The sequence below is a fragment of the Microchirus variegatus genome (genome assembly GCF_963457635.1).
Source record: "Microchirus variegatus genome assembly, chromosome: 3".
NCBI classification, from domain to species: domain Eukaryota; kingdom Metazoa; phylum Chordata; class Actinopteri; order Pleuronectiformes; family Soleidae; genus Microchirus; species Microchirus variegatus.
Genome location: NC_139804.1, coordinates 10989688 through 11009173, shown reverse-complemented (window position 1 = coordinate 11009173; position 19486 = coordinate 10989688). Strand labels below are relative to the sequence as shown.

The 19486-nt window shown below is 41.7% G+C and overlaps 1 protein-coding gene across 1 annotated transcript; it reads right to left on the bottom strand.

Moving 5' to 3' along the window:
- Positions 1-2167: 2167 nt before the first annotated feature.
- Positions 2168-17915, bottom strand: pptc7a (protein phosphatase targeting COQ7 a). The gene is made up of 6 exons (XM_083886774.1): positions 17399-17915; positions 13840-14019; positions 8589-8787; positions 5101-5224; positions 4886-5015; positions 2168-4763 (listed from the first exon to the last, which is right to left on the bottom strand). Exons 1-6 carry the CDS (start codon positions 17598-17600, stop codon positions 4705-4707), a joined length of 894 nt encoding a protein of 297 aa, XP_083742900.1. The 5' UTR covers positions 17601-17915; the 3' UTR covers positions 2168-4704.
- Between the last annotated feature and the right edge of the window lie 1571 nt (positions 17916-19486).

Sequence of the window (19486 nt, the reverse complement as noted above, 5' to 3'; positions counted from 1 at the left end):
CAAAGTCCTCGGTGTATCACTAGCACCAGTCATTTGTCTACAGAATGTGCCTGTTTATATTTTTGCTGTTCCTTACTGAGGCAGAGGACTGAGAACTCAACTATACAGTCCTCCTGAAGGTCAGCTCTGTGTGTCAGCAGAGAAAGACCTCCAAAACCCTTTAACTCATCACTGACTCCAGAAAACGCCATCCTTGGTCAGCTCACCGAAGCTCGGTTCATAGTGAGTTTCAACTGTGAGGAACATTGTGAGGAATGTGAAGACCACAGACACAGTTCTAGTTAAGGCCTGAAGTGGCAGACCAAGAAAAATCTCAGATAAGCAGAGGTGAAGGATGGTGAGAACAGTCACAGTCAACCCACAGACCAGCTCCAAAGACCTACAACATCATCTTGCTGCAGATGGTGTCACTGTGCATCGTTCAACTATTCAGCGCACTTTACACAAGGAGATGCTGCATGGAAGAGTAATGCAGAAAAAGCCTTTTCTCTGTACCCGCCACAAACAGAGTCACTTGAGGTTTGCTAAAGCACACTTGGAATAAGGTGCTGTGGACTGATGAAACTAAAATAGAGTTATTTGGGCAAAACAAGGGGCGTTATGCATTGCGGAAAAATAACGCAGCATTCCAAGAAAAACACTTGCTACCTACAGTAAAATGTGGACGTTCCATCATGCTGTGGGGCTGTGTGGCCAGTGCAGGGACTGGGAATCTTGTTAAAGTTGAGGGTCGCATGGATTCCACTCAATATCAGCAGATTCTGGAGAACAATGTCCAGGAATCAGTGACAAAGGTGAAGTTGTGTCAGGGCTGGATCTTTGAACAAGACAACAACCCTAAACACTGTTCAAAATCTACTAAGGCATTCATGCAGAGGAACAAATACAACGTTCTGGAATGGCCATCTCTGTCCCCAGACCTGAATATTATTGAACATTTGTGGTGTGATTTAAAGCGGAAACCATCAAACCTGACTGAACTGGAGATATTTGTAAAGAAGAATGGTCCAAAATACATTCAGCCAGAATTCAGACTCTAATTGGAAGCTATAGGAAGTGTTTAGAGGCTGTTATTTCTGCAAAAGGAGGATGCACAACATATTTCTTTTGTGGTGCCTAAATTTATGCACATGCCTAATTTTGTTTCAATAATTCTTGCACACTTTCTGTAAATCATATAAACTTTATTTCACTTCTCAAATATCACTGTGTTTGTCTCCTATATGATAAATTTAACTGACATTTCTTTTTCAATCAACCAATGATTTATAAAGGAAAATCATGAACATTTACAGGGGTGCCCAAACTTTTGCCACGACCACGGTATTTAGCCGTAAAGCACGAAAAAAAAGTTGCTTCAGTCTTGGAAGATGGCTGAGACAGTTTGTGAATCCTGCCACTGTAGTCAAACTATGTCCAAAGAGGCTGATTAGAGAAAGTGTGGCTCTTTTCTTTTAGCTGATTTCAACTTTCAAGCTGAAACTCTAACCATCCCCTGCTCTGAACCAGGGTTATTTCTGCAACTTAAGTTGCCATGGTGACCAGGCCGTGTTATAAGAAAGCCAACCACCTTTGTGAAAACTGTGGCTTCAGACACACCCTCTTGTCTGTGGACTTCAGTATGTTTAAGGAAACATAAAACATCATCAAACACAGCAGGTTAATAAATACTGTATCCTTTATTTATGTATTGTACAGATTTGAAAAATGTTTCATCGCAGACAACAGATCTGAGTCCATGCAGTTGTTGGAACAGAGCAGAGGAAAGATGACACAGTGTAAGTGAGATGACAGGGAAGAGAGTCACCATGCTAACGCTAACAGTGGCTGTAGCATCTGACTGGGAATTGCTTTGTAATATGATTAAGGCTGTTTAGATTGTCCTCAGTGCTGGGATATGTAAACTACTCACACTTTGACGGTTCACTGCTTCTCTGTGTGACACTGCAGTCATCCAGTGTAGATGACACTCAGTCATTTGACAGAGCAGTTTATAAACAGTAATGTGAAATGTTCAAAGCGTGCCATGGCTTTATTCCTATGCTTCTGACTGAGTGCAGACATAGACACATTTCTGTTCTGGCTACTTAACAGTTCTAAGTGCGCTCTGTACCCAGCAGTTTTAAAGAATGATGGACATTCAGAATCAGCAACACCGGATGCAAGGGACATTTTCAAAACAAGACAATAAACATTTATTTATTTACAAAGAAACATGTTAACTGTGTGAGAGCCCGTGCATTTTCCATAGTGATGTTACATAAAAATAATGACCTTTTTTTTTTTCACCTGACGTGCCACAGCCGAGAGGAGAGCGAAGGAAACGCAACACAGATTGTGATCGACAGTTTCCAAAGCTCTACTCCGACACTGTGCTCAGTCCAGACAATTCAACAAAACCACCAAACAAAGAAGTTACAAAAATACATTTGCTCACATGACCAACCTCCACTGTGGTTTTTTTTCAGATATGCTTCTTGAGCTTGTGCGTTTTAAGGCGGCAAGACCAATTTAGCCCAGTGGATATGGAGAAGTCACCTTCACATCCATTTCACACACACACACCAACAACAGGCACATGAGTGCAGTCAATCACTGCCCAGAAAACACATTCAGATTCACACTCGCTCTCACACACACACACGCACACAATCAAGACTTCAGCAGCAGCTGTGGTATTAAAGGGAGGGTTCACTTCCACACATTTTGTATATTAAGAGGTTCTGAAGTTAAGAAAATATTCTTGTCAAGAACTTACACGTGTGCAGGACGTCGATTGCATTGGGATGGATAAGGCAGCTACTGCTGCACTTCATGAAATCTTAATGGATCGACCTGCTCCAAGAAACTAAACACATGTATAAGTAATGTAGGGATGGCTCCACTTATCACAACCATGAAACCATTATCAGTCTTTGTTCATTTTGTTAAACTACACATCTGTGAACACAATTTGTGCTGATACATTAACCACCTTGTCATATCCAGCCTTTTCAAAAACATTATGTGGCTTATTTAGATCCAGTGTGTAAGAATTATGGTCGTCGCGATACTACATTTTCAAACGTAATATCTGAAGTTTAAAACACTATTGTCAGTTGTATAATGTAACATTGTGCGACTCAACTTGGTCGCCACTACTTTGTAATTTGCATGTAAACAAATGGCATTCTCAGCCTTTCCTTCATAGTTTGCTTGGTATGCAAAATACTTCAAAGGGGCAGCTTTTCATTTTGGACTAAAGCTGGTCGTAAATGCCCTGCAGCAGCCAAGACTTGCCATGTTCAGCCACCTCACCATTTACAATGTCAACAGGCGCCTCAGCTGCTCGTGAGGAGAGAAGCCGTGTGTGTGTGTGTGTGTGTGCGCCCCAAGTATCTTTGCAATCTTTGCATTGATAAAAACAAGACAAAACAATAAAAAGGAACACAAACATTGGGGGGGTGGTCTTTGAGAATTACACCAAACCCTTTATCTTTGCAAGTATCCAATATTAGCTAAGGGTGGTGGAAAATCGATGCAGTGAAATAAGACGATATTTTGCGTGGCAATAGTATATATCAATTATGATTGGGGTTTTTTTTTTGCTTCAACTGATATTACAAATAAAAATACTTTGTAGCATAAAACAAATCTATTGACATTTCAGTCCATTAGATGGTGGCAAGTGCTCACCCTCACTAGAGTTTTTGAGAGAGTATAACGCAAAATATATGATTTCACAAACACTCAGTAATATTTTGATAAAATTGTAGATAATATTGTACCGCAGTCTCTGCCGATCCCCGCCGCTTCTATTTGCATCCCAATATTCAGAATTAGTGACATCTAATGGTGAGACTGCACATTTTAACAGAGATCACGCTCCTCTTTCCCCAAGTGCGTCAGGGAAACCAGAACTACGGGAACTACGATCCTGTTTCAAAGAGCAAAACGTCCACTCTTCAGTGTTTTTTTTCAGTTAGGGCTGCTGTAGAAACATGGTGGCACAAGATGGCTGCTTCTATAATCAAGACCCATGCCTCATGTTCATATAAAAGGCTTATTTTAAGGCTATGAAAACCAAACACTTATTTTTTTTTATACTTAAGGATTCCATTTACAATTTCTGCCAATTAACTCTCCTAAATTTTACACACTGGACTTATAAAATGCCACTACTGCTTTTTGTTTACATTTTTACAGGCTGTGTTTAGTGAAGCATTTGTGACATGTAGGAATTTTGGATCCAATTGTTATTTTGAGCAGTATCAGGCTGCTACTGAATATCAGCTCATCCCTCGTATAATGTCACATCATGCACTACTTTTTTTGCAAACATTTTACAAAACATCCATAACTTATTATCAAACATACACTCCCTGCACACACATAAAATCTCTTTGACACACGGCAGCTCATTTATTAAGCCCTAATGCTGCCTTTTCCTGTGCATTAAACACTACTCGTGGACTGCAGGTTTCCCTTCCACCAGGACAATGTGGAGGTCACTCCACTACTGCCCGGCAACATCAGCCCCCCCTCATGTCAGGCAGCATGTGGGAGGGGTTTATTTAAAGGGAGGAGGAGTTCAGGCAGCAGAGCAGAGCCAGTGGATGCAGAGAAAAGCATCTGACATTAGTCCTTCATCCTGACCAGCAGGAATCAAAGCAGTCCATCACCTGCAGAGGCAAACACCCCCCCCCCCAGCTCCACACACAGTCTCTAGTCAGTATACTCTGCCACTATAGACAGCAGCACTGTGATGTCATCTGGCTTTCCTCCTAAACAAAGAAGATGTGTCCTGTTAATTTTACGCACTGCAGCTTTAAACACGGTTAAAAATGTGCCATTTTCATCTGAAGATTATCAGGACATGAGAGTCAAGTAGAACTGGGACACTTACCTCTTACATTCAGTCCATTGTCACAGGCAAACTGTGCAAAAGGTGACATGTAATTTGGGTCATATGCCAAGTCATGGGCCTGTTCTGCGATGCTGCGGGCCGTCTGCTGGATGCTCTCGTAATTAGCCTTCTGAGGGAGGCAACAACAAGAAAAACAAAGATGTGACATTTGTATTTCATTCCTCTTCCACCAGCAAAGCTGTTCGAGGACTTGCCTTGAGCTTCTTCAGCTCCTGCAGGATCATGTAGTCTGTCATGTTGTCAAAGAGGCCGTCAGTGGCGGTGAGGATGATGTCGCCCAGCTGTACGTCGAAGGAAGAGCTGTCAGCGGCGTCAGGGCTGGAGGTTACAACACAAATGAGAGATCATGAAATTTTCCTACAGTTTCCTCAAACATTTTTACCAAGTATAGGATGATACAATACTTAGTACTCAGATACTGGCTAAAATCACAAGATCAGATGTGATCAGATGTCAATGCACTAAACAAGGGCAACACACAGTTAAGAGAGATGTTATGGTGGTAGGTACTCTCGGAACCCTTTATTTTTCTCCTGTGTTTAACTCATGGAGGAAATCAGTGCTGTCAAATCTCAGATGACGGTGAACCAGCTTCTCCTCTTCCAAGGAACACTCACTGGATACAGCAGGTTATTCTACCCAGGTGGGAAACTGTACTGAGACGATTAGATTCCCAACTGCAATGGATATTTTGCCTTGGCTACAGAAACATAAAATCATGGTGGATGAGGATGAGTTAAAGAATCGTCACATGAGTAGTTGGAAAGGACACCAGCAACCAATAAAAGATGCTACCATTATAACGACGGGGGGCACACACTCAAGGAGGCACGAACCAAGTTAGTCTGCCAGTGTCGGGTTCACTTCTTGGAAGATACTGTCACCCAGCTGCACATCTCCTCTCCAGTCAGTCATGCATGTCATTTCATTAAAAAAACTGTTTGGACTGCATCATGACACGAGGAGCCAAAGCTCCCAGGAACAGCCTGTTCTGTGACTCTTACTGGAGCTAAAACTGCAGCTCAGACTAAAATAGACTTTTCCTAGCAGAAAGGTAAAAAAAAAGTCACAGGAAGACTTTGCTGCATAGATAGGAATAAATGGGCTGCATCCATCATTCAACATGTCTCTGTAGTAATGTACATCTCTCCCTTAGATTATTCCACACATACATACATACGATTTTGTAATAAAATCATATAATAGATGCACTACAATTCTTGTTTAATGTAGGCATTCCTTTTTAATTACAAATAAGAATGAGCCAAATCAGCTGTTTTTTTGTGTAACTGAATAATTAAAATCAGTTAATTCAAAAGATTAGATTCACTGAACTGTGTTGTGAATTGACTCATAATCAGCAGCTTTCAGCAGTGCTGTCGCTAAATACACCACCTTAAGTCTCCTCTGTTAAATGTTGAGAGTCTTTTTAACTGATCTACAGTTCAGCATTTTTCAGTTTGATTGTTATGTTGGGCTCATAACTCTTCCAGTGATGACACTCTCTGACCAATCAGTGACTGAATCAGAACTGTATAATGGAAAAGCTCCATAAATGACCTCTGCTGTTGAGCCCAGGGAAAAACATACATATATCAGTATTGATTATAGGCCCAAGCACTCCCACTATATTGACATAACAGAAATCAGAAACATTTCCAGTACCATGTATGCCTACTTCTGTGTTCTGTGCAGGTCAGGTGTGTGAAAAGGAGAGGAAACAGAATACTGTTTCACCTGCTTTGGTCTGTTCAGAGAGAACTGAAAACATGTTTGTACTTTGCATTGGTCACCAGCAGGAGGAAATCAGACCTCTGGAAAGATTCTTTGTCTGGTGCCGCTTATCTTTCCACTGCGCAGTCAACTGCAATTAGAGATCAACCCATATGTTTTTTTCAGGGCCAATACCGATTATTAGTAGTCAAGGAGGCCAATAACCAATATTTGTAGCCGATATTCATTTGCAGTAAAAGTACAAATATTGGCATCAAAAGTTTGTATAACACAAACACCAACACTAAACTTAATTTAAACACCTTTAAGCATGTGTTTATTGAACATATCTTTTAGGATCTTTATTTTAAAACTGTAACAAAAAGTGCAGGGATATCCCAGGGTCAGCAGCCTCTCTTATAGAGTTAACAGAAATTTTAATTAATTAATAAATAAATAGCTTCCTGAAGTTTCATAAAGTAAATGAAACATATTTAAATAAAATGTGCACAGAAATGTGAGTCTCCATTAAGCAGCGTCAGATTGAAAGAGTTTCAAAAAAAGTGGGGCCACATGCCGACATATGCTCAACTCATCATGCTTAGTTTATTACAGCATTTGGGAAGCCTATAGTTGATTTTATTATTGTTATATTATTATGATTATGTAAATGTTATTTTTTAACAACATGTGATTGCAGGGACCCTGTCATTCATAACTAAGCTGCTACATTACTAACAATTAATGTTAGTATAGCTGAAAAAAATGGTAGAATAGCAATAGGAGAGACTGTTCATCCCTGAACTCTATGCAATTCATGTAGGCTTTATGATGCTGTGTTATGTCCCTCTAACAGGACTTTAACATGACAGAAATAACTGAAACATGTCTCTTAAACAGACTTCTGAGTGGAACATATTGTCCTCTGTTCAGGTGTTCTGCCCTCTCTCAGTCTCCCCATCGCACATCATGTTGTGTGCACACACACAAGGTCTATTTAGCGTTGGAACGGCGTTCAGCGAGACTATCAGAATGGACCGAGAGTTAAACTTGATTTCAACACTTGTAATTTGGCGTCTGTCTGGCGCTACACTTGTGTTTGACGCCGGGATGGAAACGAGTGCAATGACTGGTCTTAGTCGTCTTCGAAAGACACAGGGCTGGAGGGACTGCGAGGGAGCAGAGCTGCTGCTTATTACAATTTCGGGAGAGTCTGCTGCCTTAATCTAACCTTCGAGAGGTATATCTGCTCTGCACAGCTTCTCTTTTTCTCCTCTCTGCCGTGTCTGAGCACTGTGCATGCGGAGCTTTCACGGCTGCTGAATGGCTGTTACTGTGGCTCTGTGTGTAACCAATCAGATGGTGGTGTGGGCGGGACAATGCTGGAGACACAGTGGTGCCAAATATCGGCCAGGCCGATAATCGCTACTCCTTAAATCCATGACTACTACTCAAAATGCATTAAGCATCAGGTGTAACTGAACTGTGAGTGACGATTTTCAATATAATCAATCACGATCGAGTGTGTGAAAAGGTGTCTGGGCCTGCAGCAGCTCCACTGGCTGTGTACAGTTTACCCTTCACCCCACGCAGACTTTGACCTGAGTGAGAGGAAAAACCCTGGCAGACATCCAACAGCCACCCTAATGACGTCCACTACTGCTGCTGCTTTTAGCTCTCCACACTAACTAGAAAAGGCAGCATGTGTTCCCCAACACAGCTCAATACAGTCACAGAGCCCCACTGCATGTGAGGGACACAAGCATGACATATTGTTCTGCAGGACAGTGAATTACAGCTTACACACACATGTGAGGTGTGTTGTTATCAGGATGTGTGGGGCCTCCACTGAATGCCTGTATGACCTGCTCTTTATCAACCCCACCACCCCAACCCCATCCCGCATGTACTGTCCCCTGGAGACACATTCACTGCAGCAGCATATGCTGTCCCCTGTCGAATGTCTCACCTGTCACTGAGAACGGCGCCCTCGGCCCCAGGGGGCGCGATGGACAGCTGGAAGGGCGTGTTGAAGTAGTGCTGCTGCTCGTCTGAGCGATGGACCACCTCCCCTCCCCGCACCACCAGGAAGCCCGAGTCTCCCAAGTTGGCTGTGTGCAGTTGGTGACTCTGCCGGTCCAAAACCACGATACAGGCCGTGCTACTCCCTGCACAAACACACAAAACACAGTTGTAATGGTAACTGGCACATAGATAACATTTATGCCAAAACTGAAAGGGCCGGAAAATGAACATTTAGGGCTGAGGGATAAAATCTCTTTTTTGTTTTATTTTATGTACATTACATACAAACTGGAATAGTTTAACCTAGAGATATTGGTCTTTTTGCCAATATCCGATATGCCGGTATGTTTGGAGTGCTTCAACCTATAGCGATACATGTACTTTTTTTAGTCTCTTCTGTAGTGAAATTAACATTTTTCTAGCAGCAGATGTAGATATGGATTTTCTTCATTGTACAAAATCAATAAACATAAAGAAATAATCGCCTTCAGCCTGCAGTTTTAGTTATTCGTCATATTGGGGGATCTTGGCATGTTGGCTGATCCAATAATACATTTTAAAGCCAATATTGGCCAATATCGATATTGTGCCGATAATATCATTTATTTTCCCAAGTTTTACCAAAATTAGAGCAATTATATTGCCTTCATGGTTTGCTATTTGCATCGTTGTTCAACCCCATTGAAAGTGCATATAATGTTTAATAACAAGACTTCAACTCACAGCAGGCTATCATGCTAGTTCACATATCCCAATTCAAGAGCAGGTGTTGAGCAAAGTTACATCTGGCAGCAAACACACAAGTTAAAGTCACAATGTACGCTCCGGTTTTTTTTCACATCATTAGCAGAGGTGTCAATAATGACATAGTTCCATTAAAGTGTCCTGGTAAAACATGACAGTGTGATAATGAACCAACATGAACAGCACCAGGACACTGACACTGAAGCAGCTAATTGGAATTCATTCGTCATCCATTTCATCAATATATCTGTCAAAATATTTAGAATTAGGAAGTCGCTAATGTCTCCAGTTGCTGCAGCTTCTTCCCACAGTCCACAGACATGCCCACTGGGGTTAGGTTAAGGAGTATTTAATTGGTAGACTGACTGGAGGTGTGAAGTGTGAAAGTGAGGCCCTTTTCAGACCAAGTATTAACATTTGTCCTGGTTAAAATGCACGTTCAACGACACCATTCCAAGATTAATTTAAGTGGGACACAAAAGAAATGCCTACACCTACATCTGAACTGAATCGTGACTTTGGTGCATCGTTACAGGCCTAGTAGTAGTGAGGCCTAGGTTCTGTGTCAAACTGTAGCAGATCAGAGGATGTCGGCTAAGGAGCTGGGGCCTCATGTAAAAAGACTTGCGTGGATTTCCTACTAAATCTTGGCGTACACCAAAACCCAGAAACAGCCTGTTCCCACCCTGCTGTTAGTCACAATGAATGAGTCATAATGAACCAGACCACCTTACATGATGTTAGCTGCATTTGCACATCACATATGATTTGAACATTGATGTAATGAAAATATTTTCTATTAACGTCAAAAATTCTGTGATAGCGCTTTTATAGCAATGTGTGTGCAGTCAATAGCTCCGCAAACAGGAGGGAAACCGGCTCTCGCTGAAAATTGTGCTTTAATGTTGGCCTGTTTAACAGCATTGTATGGGAGTTTGATGAACCTGGATGACATTCGGATGATTCCGTCCCACACAGCTGGCTCGGCTCAGGGTTGACTGGCACACTCCTGACCGCAATCAGCTTATGAGCCAATTATTATCGTTTGCAAGTAAATCCTTGCGTTCACTAAATACTCGCTCACGTCGGATTGCACCATTTGCAAGGTGTTAATTCTTCATAAATGTGTCTCTGGTGTGCACATCACTCTGATGACTGCTTGTTTTCACATTATTAACAGTTTCCCAGCATCACCACTAAGTGTCGCCAAAGGAACAATAGCTGTAGAAACGGGCGTAAGTCAGCCATGAAGTTGGCGTGGACACCGCACATTTCCACGGTCATTTCACGTTTCATACATCTGAACGTGAGCGTGGAAACGGACGTACGCCACGTTTTTGTGCGTACGCAACCTTTGTACATGAGGCCCCTGGTCTTTAAACGGTCCTAAGGATGGATTTCGTTCACACCATCAAATATCAGATCTGATCACAGACCTGTTGCGTTCAGACCTGTACTTGGTGCTGTTTGTATGTGATCACTCAGGACTGATGTCGATGTCTAGAACAAGTGGTTGTTTGTCACGGTATTTTGATCCTGCAACAGGCAGGTGACCTGTCCAGGATTTACTCTTCCTCTCACGCAGTATCAGCTGGGATTAACTCCATCTACCCTCTGACCAACCTTCAAAGTATAAGTGATAATTTACCACCTTTCATAAAATGTCTGGATGAAATGACACTGCAGACAAAATAAACCGACACACTCATATCTACGGTGCATTTGGGAGACTGATGCCTGAGGTCTGCCTGAAAACACAAACTTGACATTCCACAAGCTGTAGTACTTTTAATAATTTTCAGTGTTTCACCGCCTGGGAGGTGGTGAAGAGGAAACCTAAGCCAGTGGAGCAGACGGATGGCGTATAGCCACACCCTGTGGATGATTCATCTGGCACACCAAAATATGCTCTGTGGGATCATCCTTCAAAACCCCTCAAGCTCTGTGACTCACTCTCCGGTCGTCTCCCATTTTCTCTGCAGCAGAACAATTACAGTACAATGCCGTGTTGTTTCCCCTGCCGCATTTGTGAAACCCCATGGAAAAGTACTGAAGCTCACGGAGACAGAGCTCTGCTTGTGAAAACTTGTTCACTGATGCTATATATTAACGCTTTGTCGTCAGGAAGTACTGAAAAGGAGGAAAGGGATTGGGGAAACGGAGTGCACAGCACAGGCCGGGCCTTGGGTACATTCCCAGGTTTTCTTAATTGGATCTGGCTGTTCTGAGTCATGTAGCAAAAATCTCCATCCTGCTACCATGTAATATGAACAGACTGAAGTAAACAACTCAACCTTAAGTCGAATTCAAACCACATGGAAAATGCACTGTATCATGGAGAGGCTAAGATTGGCAAACACTGTCCAGAAGAGTGCGAGGCTTAGGAGGCTCTTAATTAGTTTAGTGAACTGTTGAACAAGGTGAGAGGCAGCAAGTTGACCTGACCCTGGTGTAACAAAGTTAGACCTGAGCCGCCTTAGAGACTACACTGAGGTACCAGTTAGTGCACATGTCAGGTGATACATGGGTCTGGAGGAATGGGAAACCGTAATAAAGTAGAGCTACAACGATGACTAATTTAATTGTTAGTAATTAACTGTTATCATAACTGAATAATCAGGCTTTTTTTCAGCTTCTTAAACGTTTTTCAGCTGGTTTCTTTCCTCCATATAACAACTAAATAATTGAAACAGAATCATTCAACATTTTATAGATCAAACAAGTACTCGTTTAATTGAGAAGAGACTAAATGAACCAGAGTTAAATGGTACATGCAACAGAAAAAACATCACTCCCTTACAACTGATGTTTCTTCAACACCAGCAGTCTATTCTCTTGGCGTTTGTTGACAGTGCACCAGTATGATGCCATGCTCCGCGGCTATCGGGCACAGACTACCAACATGAGAACTGATTAAGCGGCACATATTGAGACTTAACATTTATTTAATTAATACAGTAAGTCGCTCTTAAGTAAATATTCTCTGCCAGTTTCACTCAGCCTGTGGCAGAAGAAACCGGCCTGTTCACAGCAGCAGTCAAACAACTCTGCTAAACATCTAGGGCCCTATGATGTCCACGTTAACGGAATCGTGGACGGAATCGCGGAATTGGCCAATAAAAATGGAATCTACTGTTAAACACGAAATATCGTGGAAATTGACATAATGTGACTCAAATGCTGTCATCGTGAGGAGAAGGAACGTTTGGCTAGGGAAATGTTTCCGGGGACCACTCATTCGCGACATGACCCGTGAATCTCCTCACAAACACTCACCTGCCACTCACTTCACACCAGAACATTCTCTCTTCAGTCAGCGGATTCAAGAAGAAAGTTGCATTTCATTAATGGACATTTTATTCACTGACACTCTATGGTAGTAAAGTAAGGGTAATGGGTAAAAACGGAATCCTAAAAAAAATCAAATGAGAAAAAACGGAATTTGGAAAAAAATAAAACAGAATTTGGAAAAAAATTAAACGGGTTTCATAGGGCCCAAAAATCCTGCAGTTGAAACTTTTCACAGATGTTTTGTTTTCTTCACTTAGACAGATATTGTGTGATATTATTCTTGTAATGTAATGAAGTACAAATACTTCATTACTTTTAGAATTTTAACATATCTGTACTTTACTTTGTTATTTATATTTCTGACAACTTTTAGTTTACTACATTTCCTAAATAAAATGTTTACTTTTACTCCAATACATTTCCCTTAACCATCTTTGTTACTACAAAATAAAAGTTGAGTTGGTGACGTAATACCTGCTTGTTGTCGCCAGTTGTTTTTAGCGGCGCCAGCTGTTCACCGCAGATTTCGGCTCCAAGTGGACTTAAAACACACCAGCGGCTCGTTGTTTAGTCTTTGCTGCCTCACTGGGACAGACGCATGCATAACACGGAGACCCTGGAGTTCACCGACAGCCACGCCAGGCTCATGTGGGGCCCACCGGTTTGGGTTACTGCTAGGGGGTGTGTGGTAGGGAGACGCAGACCGTCACACAGCTCAACAACGGGGGTCTGCACTTAGTGGCACGAAAGGCTCGGCACGGAGGACGCAGGCGCTTTTTCCCCCAAACCCAGCTGGCCAACCAATACATTTACCTTTACTTCCAATACTTAAGTACATTTTATACCAGAAAATTACTTTTGATACTTAAGTACAGTAAATGCCAGGTACTTTAAGACTAGTATCACTTTCAAGTACTTTATAGAAGACTGCGTATCACTATATGATTGTCTTGCAATATATTGTTTATCACAGAATCTTTGTATTGTGATATTATTGGTATTGTGGACCATTTATCGCGTATTGCATCACCCTGTGATTCCCACCCCTAATTGAGAACATAAACCCATTCAAGTAAATACAGGGTTTATGCACTTCAAAGAGACTCCATCTATTTTTATATACAGTCTATAATCTCTGTGTTTCCAATGGCTTCACTCACCCAGTAGTGGCACTTTGTTCTGCAGCAGCTCGTAGTAGCTGGTCGTCAAGACGCCTACAGGATTGCTGGGAGTGAAACGCCCCTCCTTCACCAGCCTCTCACACGTCTTCATGAGAGTACCCGAAAACTGAGAGGGGTCCACACCGTAGTCTCGCCAGCCACCCACCCCATCTGCCACACCTAAAAATAAAAACAAACAAAACAGACATGAATAACAATGCTTCCTTCCCTAATGTTTACGTAACATATTTTAGAGTATGAGTATTAAACCTCAACAGGGAGCCAAGTGTCCCCATAACTTTGTTCTTAGAAAAGATGTAAAAGTGAAAATGAGAGAGGCAGTTATCATTTTTTGCATTCCTCAGACTTGTTCCACAAGTGAGTGAGAAACACTGGCAAAGCTGTCCATGCAGCTGCACAACACAGAAAAACAATGGAAACTACAGTTTGAATTACAGTATATGTCCATCCGGTCATCCACGGAGTCACTCTCTATCTCTCACTACAAAAACATCTGTCAATGAAGACATAATCAGTTTTTCTACAGAAGCATGCTCTGCGCATGTAGGTTAATGAGCAACTCATTCCCCGAGTAGGATTTTATTTGGTCCCAGATTTTTCTACAAAGGAAGGACACGTAAATGTTATTGTTCACAGGACACCAGCATCTGCCTCACTGACCAAACAAGGACTGTTCCTCTGTGTCCTCAGGCTGTGACAGAAGAAACCGGCCTGTTCGCAGAAGCAGCAGCAGTCAAACAACTCTGCCACCAGTGTTGGGGGAGTTACAAAGTAACGGATTACAGTAACGATATTACTTTTTTTGGGTAATGAAGTAAAGTAACGCATTACACCAAAAACTACTACACTACTTTACTTGACTATAGTAACACGCTTTTCTGCCGTGTTTGCCTGCCTGTGTGTAGTAAAGTTCTGATCCGTTTAAGTGATGTGTGTGCATGCGTGTTGATTGTGTGTGTGCTTGCCTGGGCACTGTTGTCATGGAGATCGATTTCTGTGACGTAGCTACTGGTGTGCAGGAGGGAAATGGAGATGGGCATGGAGACGGCGGAGAACATGCTTTTAGCCAGCAGGGCGTCCGGGCGTCCTGGGGTAACCACCAAAACAATGTTGCGATGACGCATGCAAAAACGGCGGCCAGCACGCGACTGTCTATACCCGCTTAGAGTCTGTCCAAGATCAGTTTGGAACACCAATAAAACGATTGCAACAAGATGCGAGTACACTGTGGAACAGCACCTATTAAATGCTTGAAAGTCTCTTTGCGCAAAAGCAAAACTTGGCTGCAAACAGCACAGATTATGAACTCCCCGCCAAAGAACTTTCTTCTCTCCCGCTTGGAGCAGTTAACTAAAAAGATCAGCTGATCTGATGCATCTGTTATTGAAATTAAAAAAATTACTGAAATTAATTCAAATCCAGTAACTAGTAAAGTAATCTCATCACAATTTACAGAAGTAACTAGTAACTAATTACTTTTTTTTGAGTAACTACCCCAACACTGTCTGCCACTAATCAATCTCCCAAACACCAAGTGACTCAAGGATGTCTTGGTTTTTACTGTCTTCCTGTCTTGATTGCTGAAATGAAGGCAAAGATGTCCCAGTTGTTCAGTTTGATCCAGTTTTACTTAGCGTTGGGTTTGAGACAGAGCCTTGAAAAAATTTATTTTAGGTGAATACAATTCGCATTCTCAGGAAAAAGTATCTATATATCGGAAACGGTCTTATTGCTCCCAATACATCCTGCATATCGGCAAAAGGTGTGAGTGAGGTATTTTCAGCTACAACGCCCAACTTCAATTTATACGGTAAAACTTTATCTTGAGGAACACATATTCACCATTAACTAGGTGCTTACTAACATATATATATATATATATATATATATATATATATATGTATATATATATATATACATATATATATTTATATATATATACTAGGACTGTCAAAATTAAAAATTTTTTAACGCATTAACGCACTTTCTCACTTTCATCGCGCTACGGGTAGACGTGCAGTTTATGAACAGGCAAGGCGGCGAGCAACTGCTTGGGGCCCTGAGCTGATAGGGGTGCTCCCGACACTCGGAGCCTAAATGCATCAGTGACACGCTGCATCCCCGTCTCCCTTAAACAACAAGGGTTGATTTGCAATGAAATCTCAGTAGGAAACCTCCCTAACGGGGCCCCATGTCTCCTCACGTTAACCTGTGTGAAGCTGAAGGAAAATGAAGAGGAGTTATCAATCAGGTAGTTAGAAGAGGAAGAAAAAAAAAAGAAAGAAAGACACAGCTGTAAGTGGCGCTGCTGGCGCAGATAATGATATAATCATAACATTAACAGTCACTGTCTAACTAACGGGGACACAGACAGCAGCTAACATTAGCGTCAGAATGCTAGCTGACGCTAACGCTAACTAGTAGAAGTAGTGCTTCAAAGTGCTGATGAGGAATTTCCTGCTGTGGGTTTAGTAAGAAAACTATTTAACTTCTATACTTTATATCTTGTTTATAATGTGAGTTATTTACAGTGCACTGTATAGGTTTTTTTAAAGTTATTTACAGCATTTTATTTTTTCTATTTGTTTATATTTTCTTATAATGTGGGTTTTTTACAATGTAATGTTTATTTTTTACTAAGTTTGTATAGGCTTTTACAAGTTATTTACAGTATTTTATTGTTCTTTACATTCATATTTTCACAGACTTTATTTATCTCTCCGTTCCTACAACAATATAAAGAGAAAATTATAGTTTTTTTTGGCATATTTACGAATGGTAATTAATCATGATTAATCCACAGCTACCCTGTGATTAATCTGATTAAATTTTTTTTTATCTTTTGACAGCCCTAATATATACACAAGTAGCATACTCGCCCTTTATTAGTCATTCTTAAGCACGTATCAACACCTTATTCTTCTATTACAACATGAATTAAGATTTTTCCTAAATCCTTAATACCTGCTTAATATTTAATAATAAAGGGATTGTATGCTACTTATATGCATGTTAGTAAGCACCTGGTTAATGGTGAATGTGCTCCTTAATATAAAGTGTTACCATTAATGATGGATTTTACACACTGCTCCTTTAAGTAGAGCATTTTTGTCATTGAATGTTATGTAACTGTTGTCTGTTATCAGATGAAGGGCCACATAAAAGCCCACGTCTGTCTGCCTCCAATTATAAACAACCCTCAGACAGTTCAGTCTTTTACAGGCTTTGCTTAGTTTTTGTTTACACCACTGGATTGTGAGAGGAACGAACTCCTGTGTCCATGTTCCAGTCCGTTTATTACAGACGCAGCAGGTGATCGATGCTGAACAAAGAAACAAGTGACGTGAAGGCAGCAGTGATAATAAACCCGTGTGCTGCTGGTACATGGATTCACCCAGCGAATAATATTTAATGACACAACAACACACGTTTCAGCCTCCAGGTCCAGGTCATGACCTTAGACCGGTCATTCACGTCACAGCCAGTGTTTGGTTAACATTTCTGCCACATGGAGCAAACCAAACAAACACTCACTCACCCAAAACATCAGCGGATCTGTGCCGGGCTACGAAGCACGCGTCGTCTCCATAGCACATTCCTTTCTTCAGGATGCCTTTGCGGAAGTCCTTGCCGAAGCCGCAGCTCGCTGTCACCAGGCTGTAGTCGCGAGTGTCAGTCTGAGAGAGTCCGCCGATGACAGCCCTGGCTACAAGTCTACCGTACGACAGCAGGGACCACATCGTCCACAGACACGGAGCGGCCAAGCTGGCGGCGCCGCTAGCTCAGCGCCGACGCTGGCGCTCAGTGTTGGTTTGCTAGCTCTTTAACGAAGCTGGAGACACCGACAGCGGCCGCCACGCGCGCATAGACAACGCTGTCGTCCGCTGGTAAAATTCGCGGAGCCTAGTTGAGTTTTTTTTAATCCTGAACTGAACGTGACATTCACGGGGAACAGGAGCGTTGTCTGCCCCTGACAACCGGAGAGTGTCGGTTCACAGTAGCCATGCGGTACATGATGCTACCACTTCACTTCAGCCTCTGAAACATAACAGTACCGAGGCTCCTCCCTCTCTCCGCCTTCTCCGCTCCCCGGGTCTTGTGACTTCTCTGACGTCACACAACATTACGCAACGTAGGTTTTCGCCCAAATAAGGTAATACCACTGTTCCGTCATCACAGCCTTTACTGACGCTGGATGGAATCTTTAATTTGATATAAGTGCTTTATAGCAGTGTACGAAAAACCGTTTCAACGTTGAATGAGAAAATTAACGTTACTGATAGTAGCATAGTGATTTGTGTGGGTCAAAATACAATTCAGTTTTGACTAGGAAGAATGGGATTTCAATAAAGACACCTACACATTCACATTAGGCACATACAGTAAATTATGACTCTCCAGAATTCCATCTTTCTGTTCAGTTTCAGTTGTAAGGAGACACCTCATACAGACGAGTCATGCAAATGGCTTTATTTGTGCAAGGAGAAATGTCATTGTGAATATCTGAAGTGCTTGACTATGGATAATTAAATGTGGAAATGGCTTGTCATATCAGACAGTTAAAATAGATGCTTTTGTTTTGGATTGTATTTATTTATTTGGATCAAAATCAGAAAAATATATTTGAAAGGAAATGCATGACACATCCATTGCATTCTAATTAAAATGTATTCTCTGTATAGCTGCTGTTTATTTTCTCAATTGATTTCTTTATTTGTATTATTTTCTACATTGTAGATTGACATCAGGACTATGAAGGAACATACTGGAATTATATATTCAAGTAAACAACCCAGAATAATTGTTTTGCATTCTTCAAAGTAGTCACCTTTTGCTTTGATGACAGCCTTACAGTCTTGGAATTGTCCCAGTCAGGGTCACAAGGTCATCATCTGGAATGGTTTCACAGCAGTCTTGAAGGAGTTCACGTGTGTTGGCTGCTTTGCCTTCACTCTGCGGTCCAACTCGTCCCAAATCATCTTAGTTAGATTGAGGTCAGGTGTTGGTGGAGGCCAGGTCATCTGACGCAGCACTCCTTCACTCTCTTTCTTGGTCAAATAGTCTTTAAGCAGCCTGGAGGTGTGTTAGGGATTATTGTTTCTAACAAAAAACAAATGATGGTCCCACTGAGACACAGACCAGATGGGATGGCAAGTTGCTGCAAAGCGTCCCCACACTATCACACCTCCTCCTCCATCAAATCAAAGATATTCAAATATCAAACATATTTCTGCTGCTCTAATGTCCATACATCGTGTTTCTGGACCCAAACACTTCTCTTCCTCTTCTTGTTCCTCAGTAGTGGCTTCTTATCACGAATCAACCACGACGGCTTGACTCACAAAGTCTCCTCTGAACAGCTGATGTTGAGATGCTGCTACCTTAAATCTGCGAAACATTATGTGGACTCTAATCCGAGGTGCTGTTAATCTGTGGTTTCTGAGGCTGCTGATACCACAAATGAATCTATGCAAGGCAGCAGAGGAAGCTATTGGTCTCAGATACAAATGTACACAGTTAAAACACAAGTAAAATACAAATAAAAAGAAAACATTAAATTTACATGCAGATAATGAAAAATGGAGAACTCTGTTTGGAAGTGCCGGTACTCCCCTCATACAACTGT

What these genes read in the sequence shown, in the direction of transcription:
- pptc7a (XM_083886774.1), bottom strand. Translation starts at nt 17,600, where the DNA reads ATGTGGTCCCTGCTGTCGTACGGTAGACTTGTAGCCAGGGCTGTCATC. An exon ending in AGGAGCTGAAGAAGCTCAAG is followed by an intron (nt 5,016 to 5,100) that starts GCAAGTCCTCGA and finishes TGCCTCCCTCAG; the next exon opens with AAGGCTAATTACGAGAGCAT. An exon ending in CAATGGACTGAATGTAAGAG is followed by an intron (nt 4,764 to 4,885) that starts GTAAGTGTCCCA and finishes TTCTTTGTTTAG; the next exon opens with GAGGAAAGCCAGATGACATC.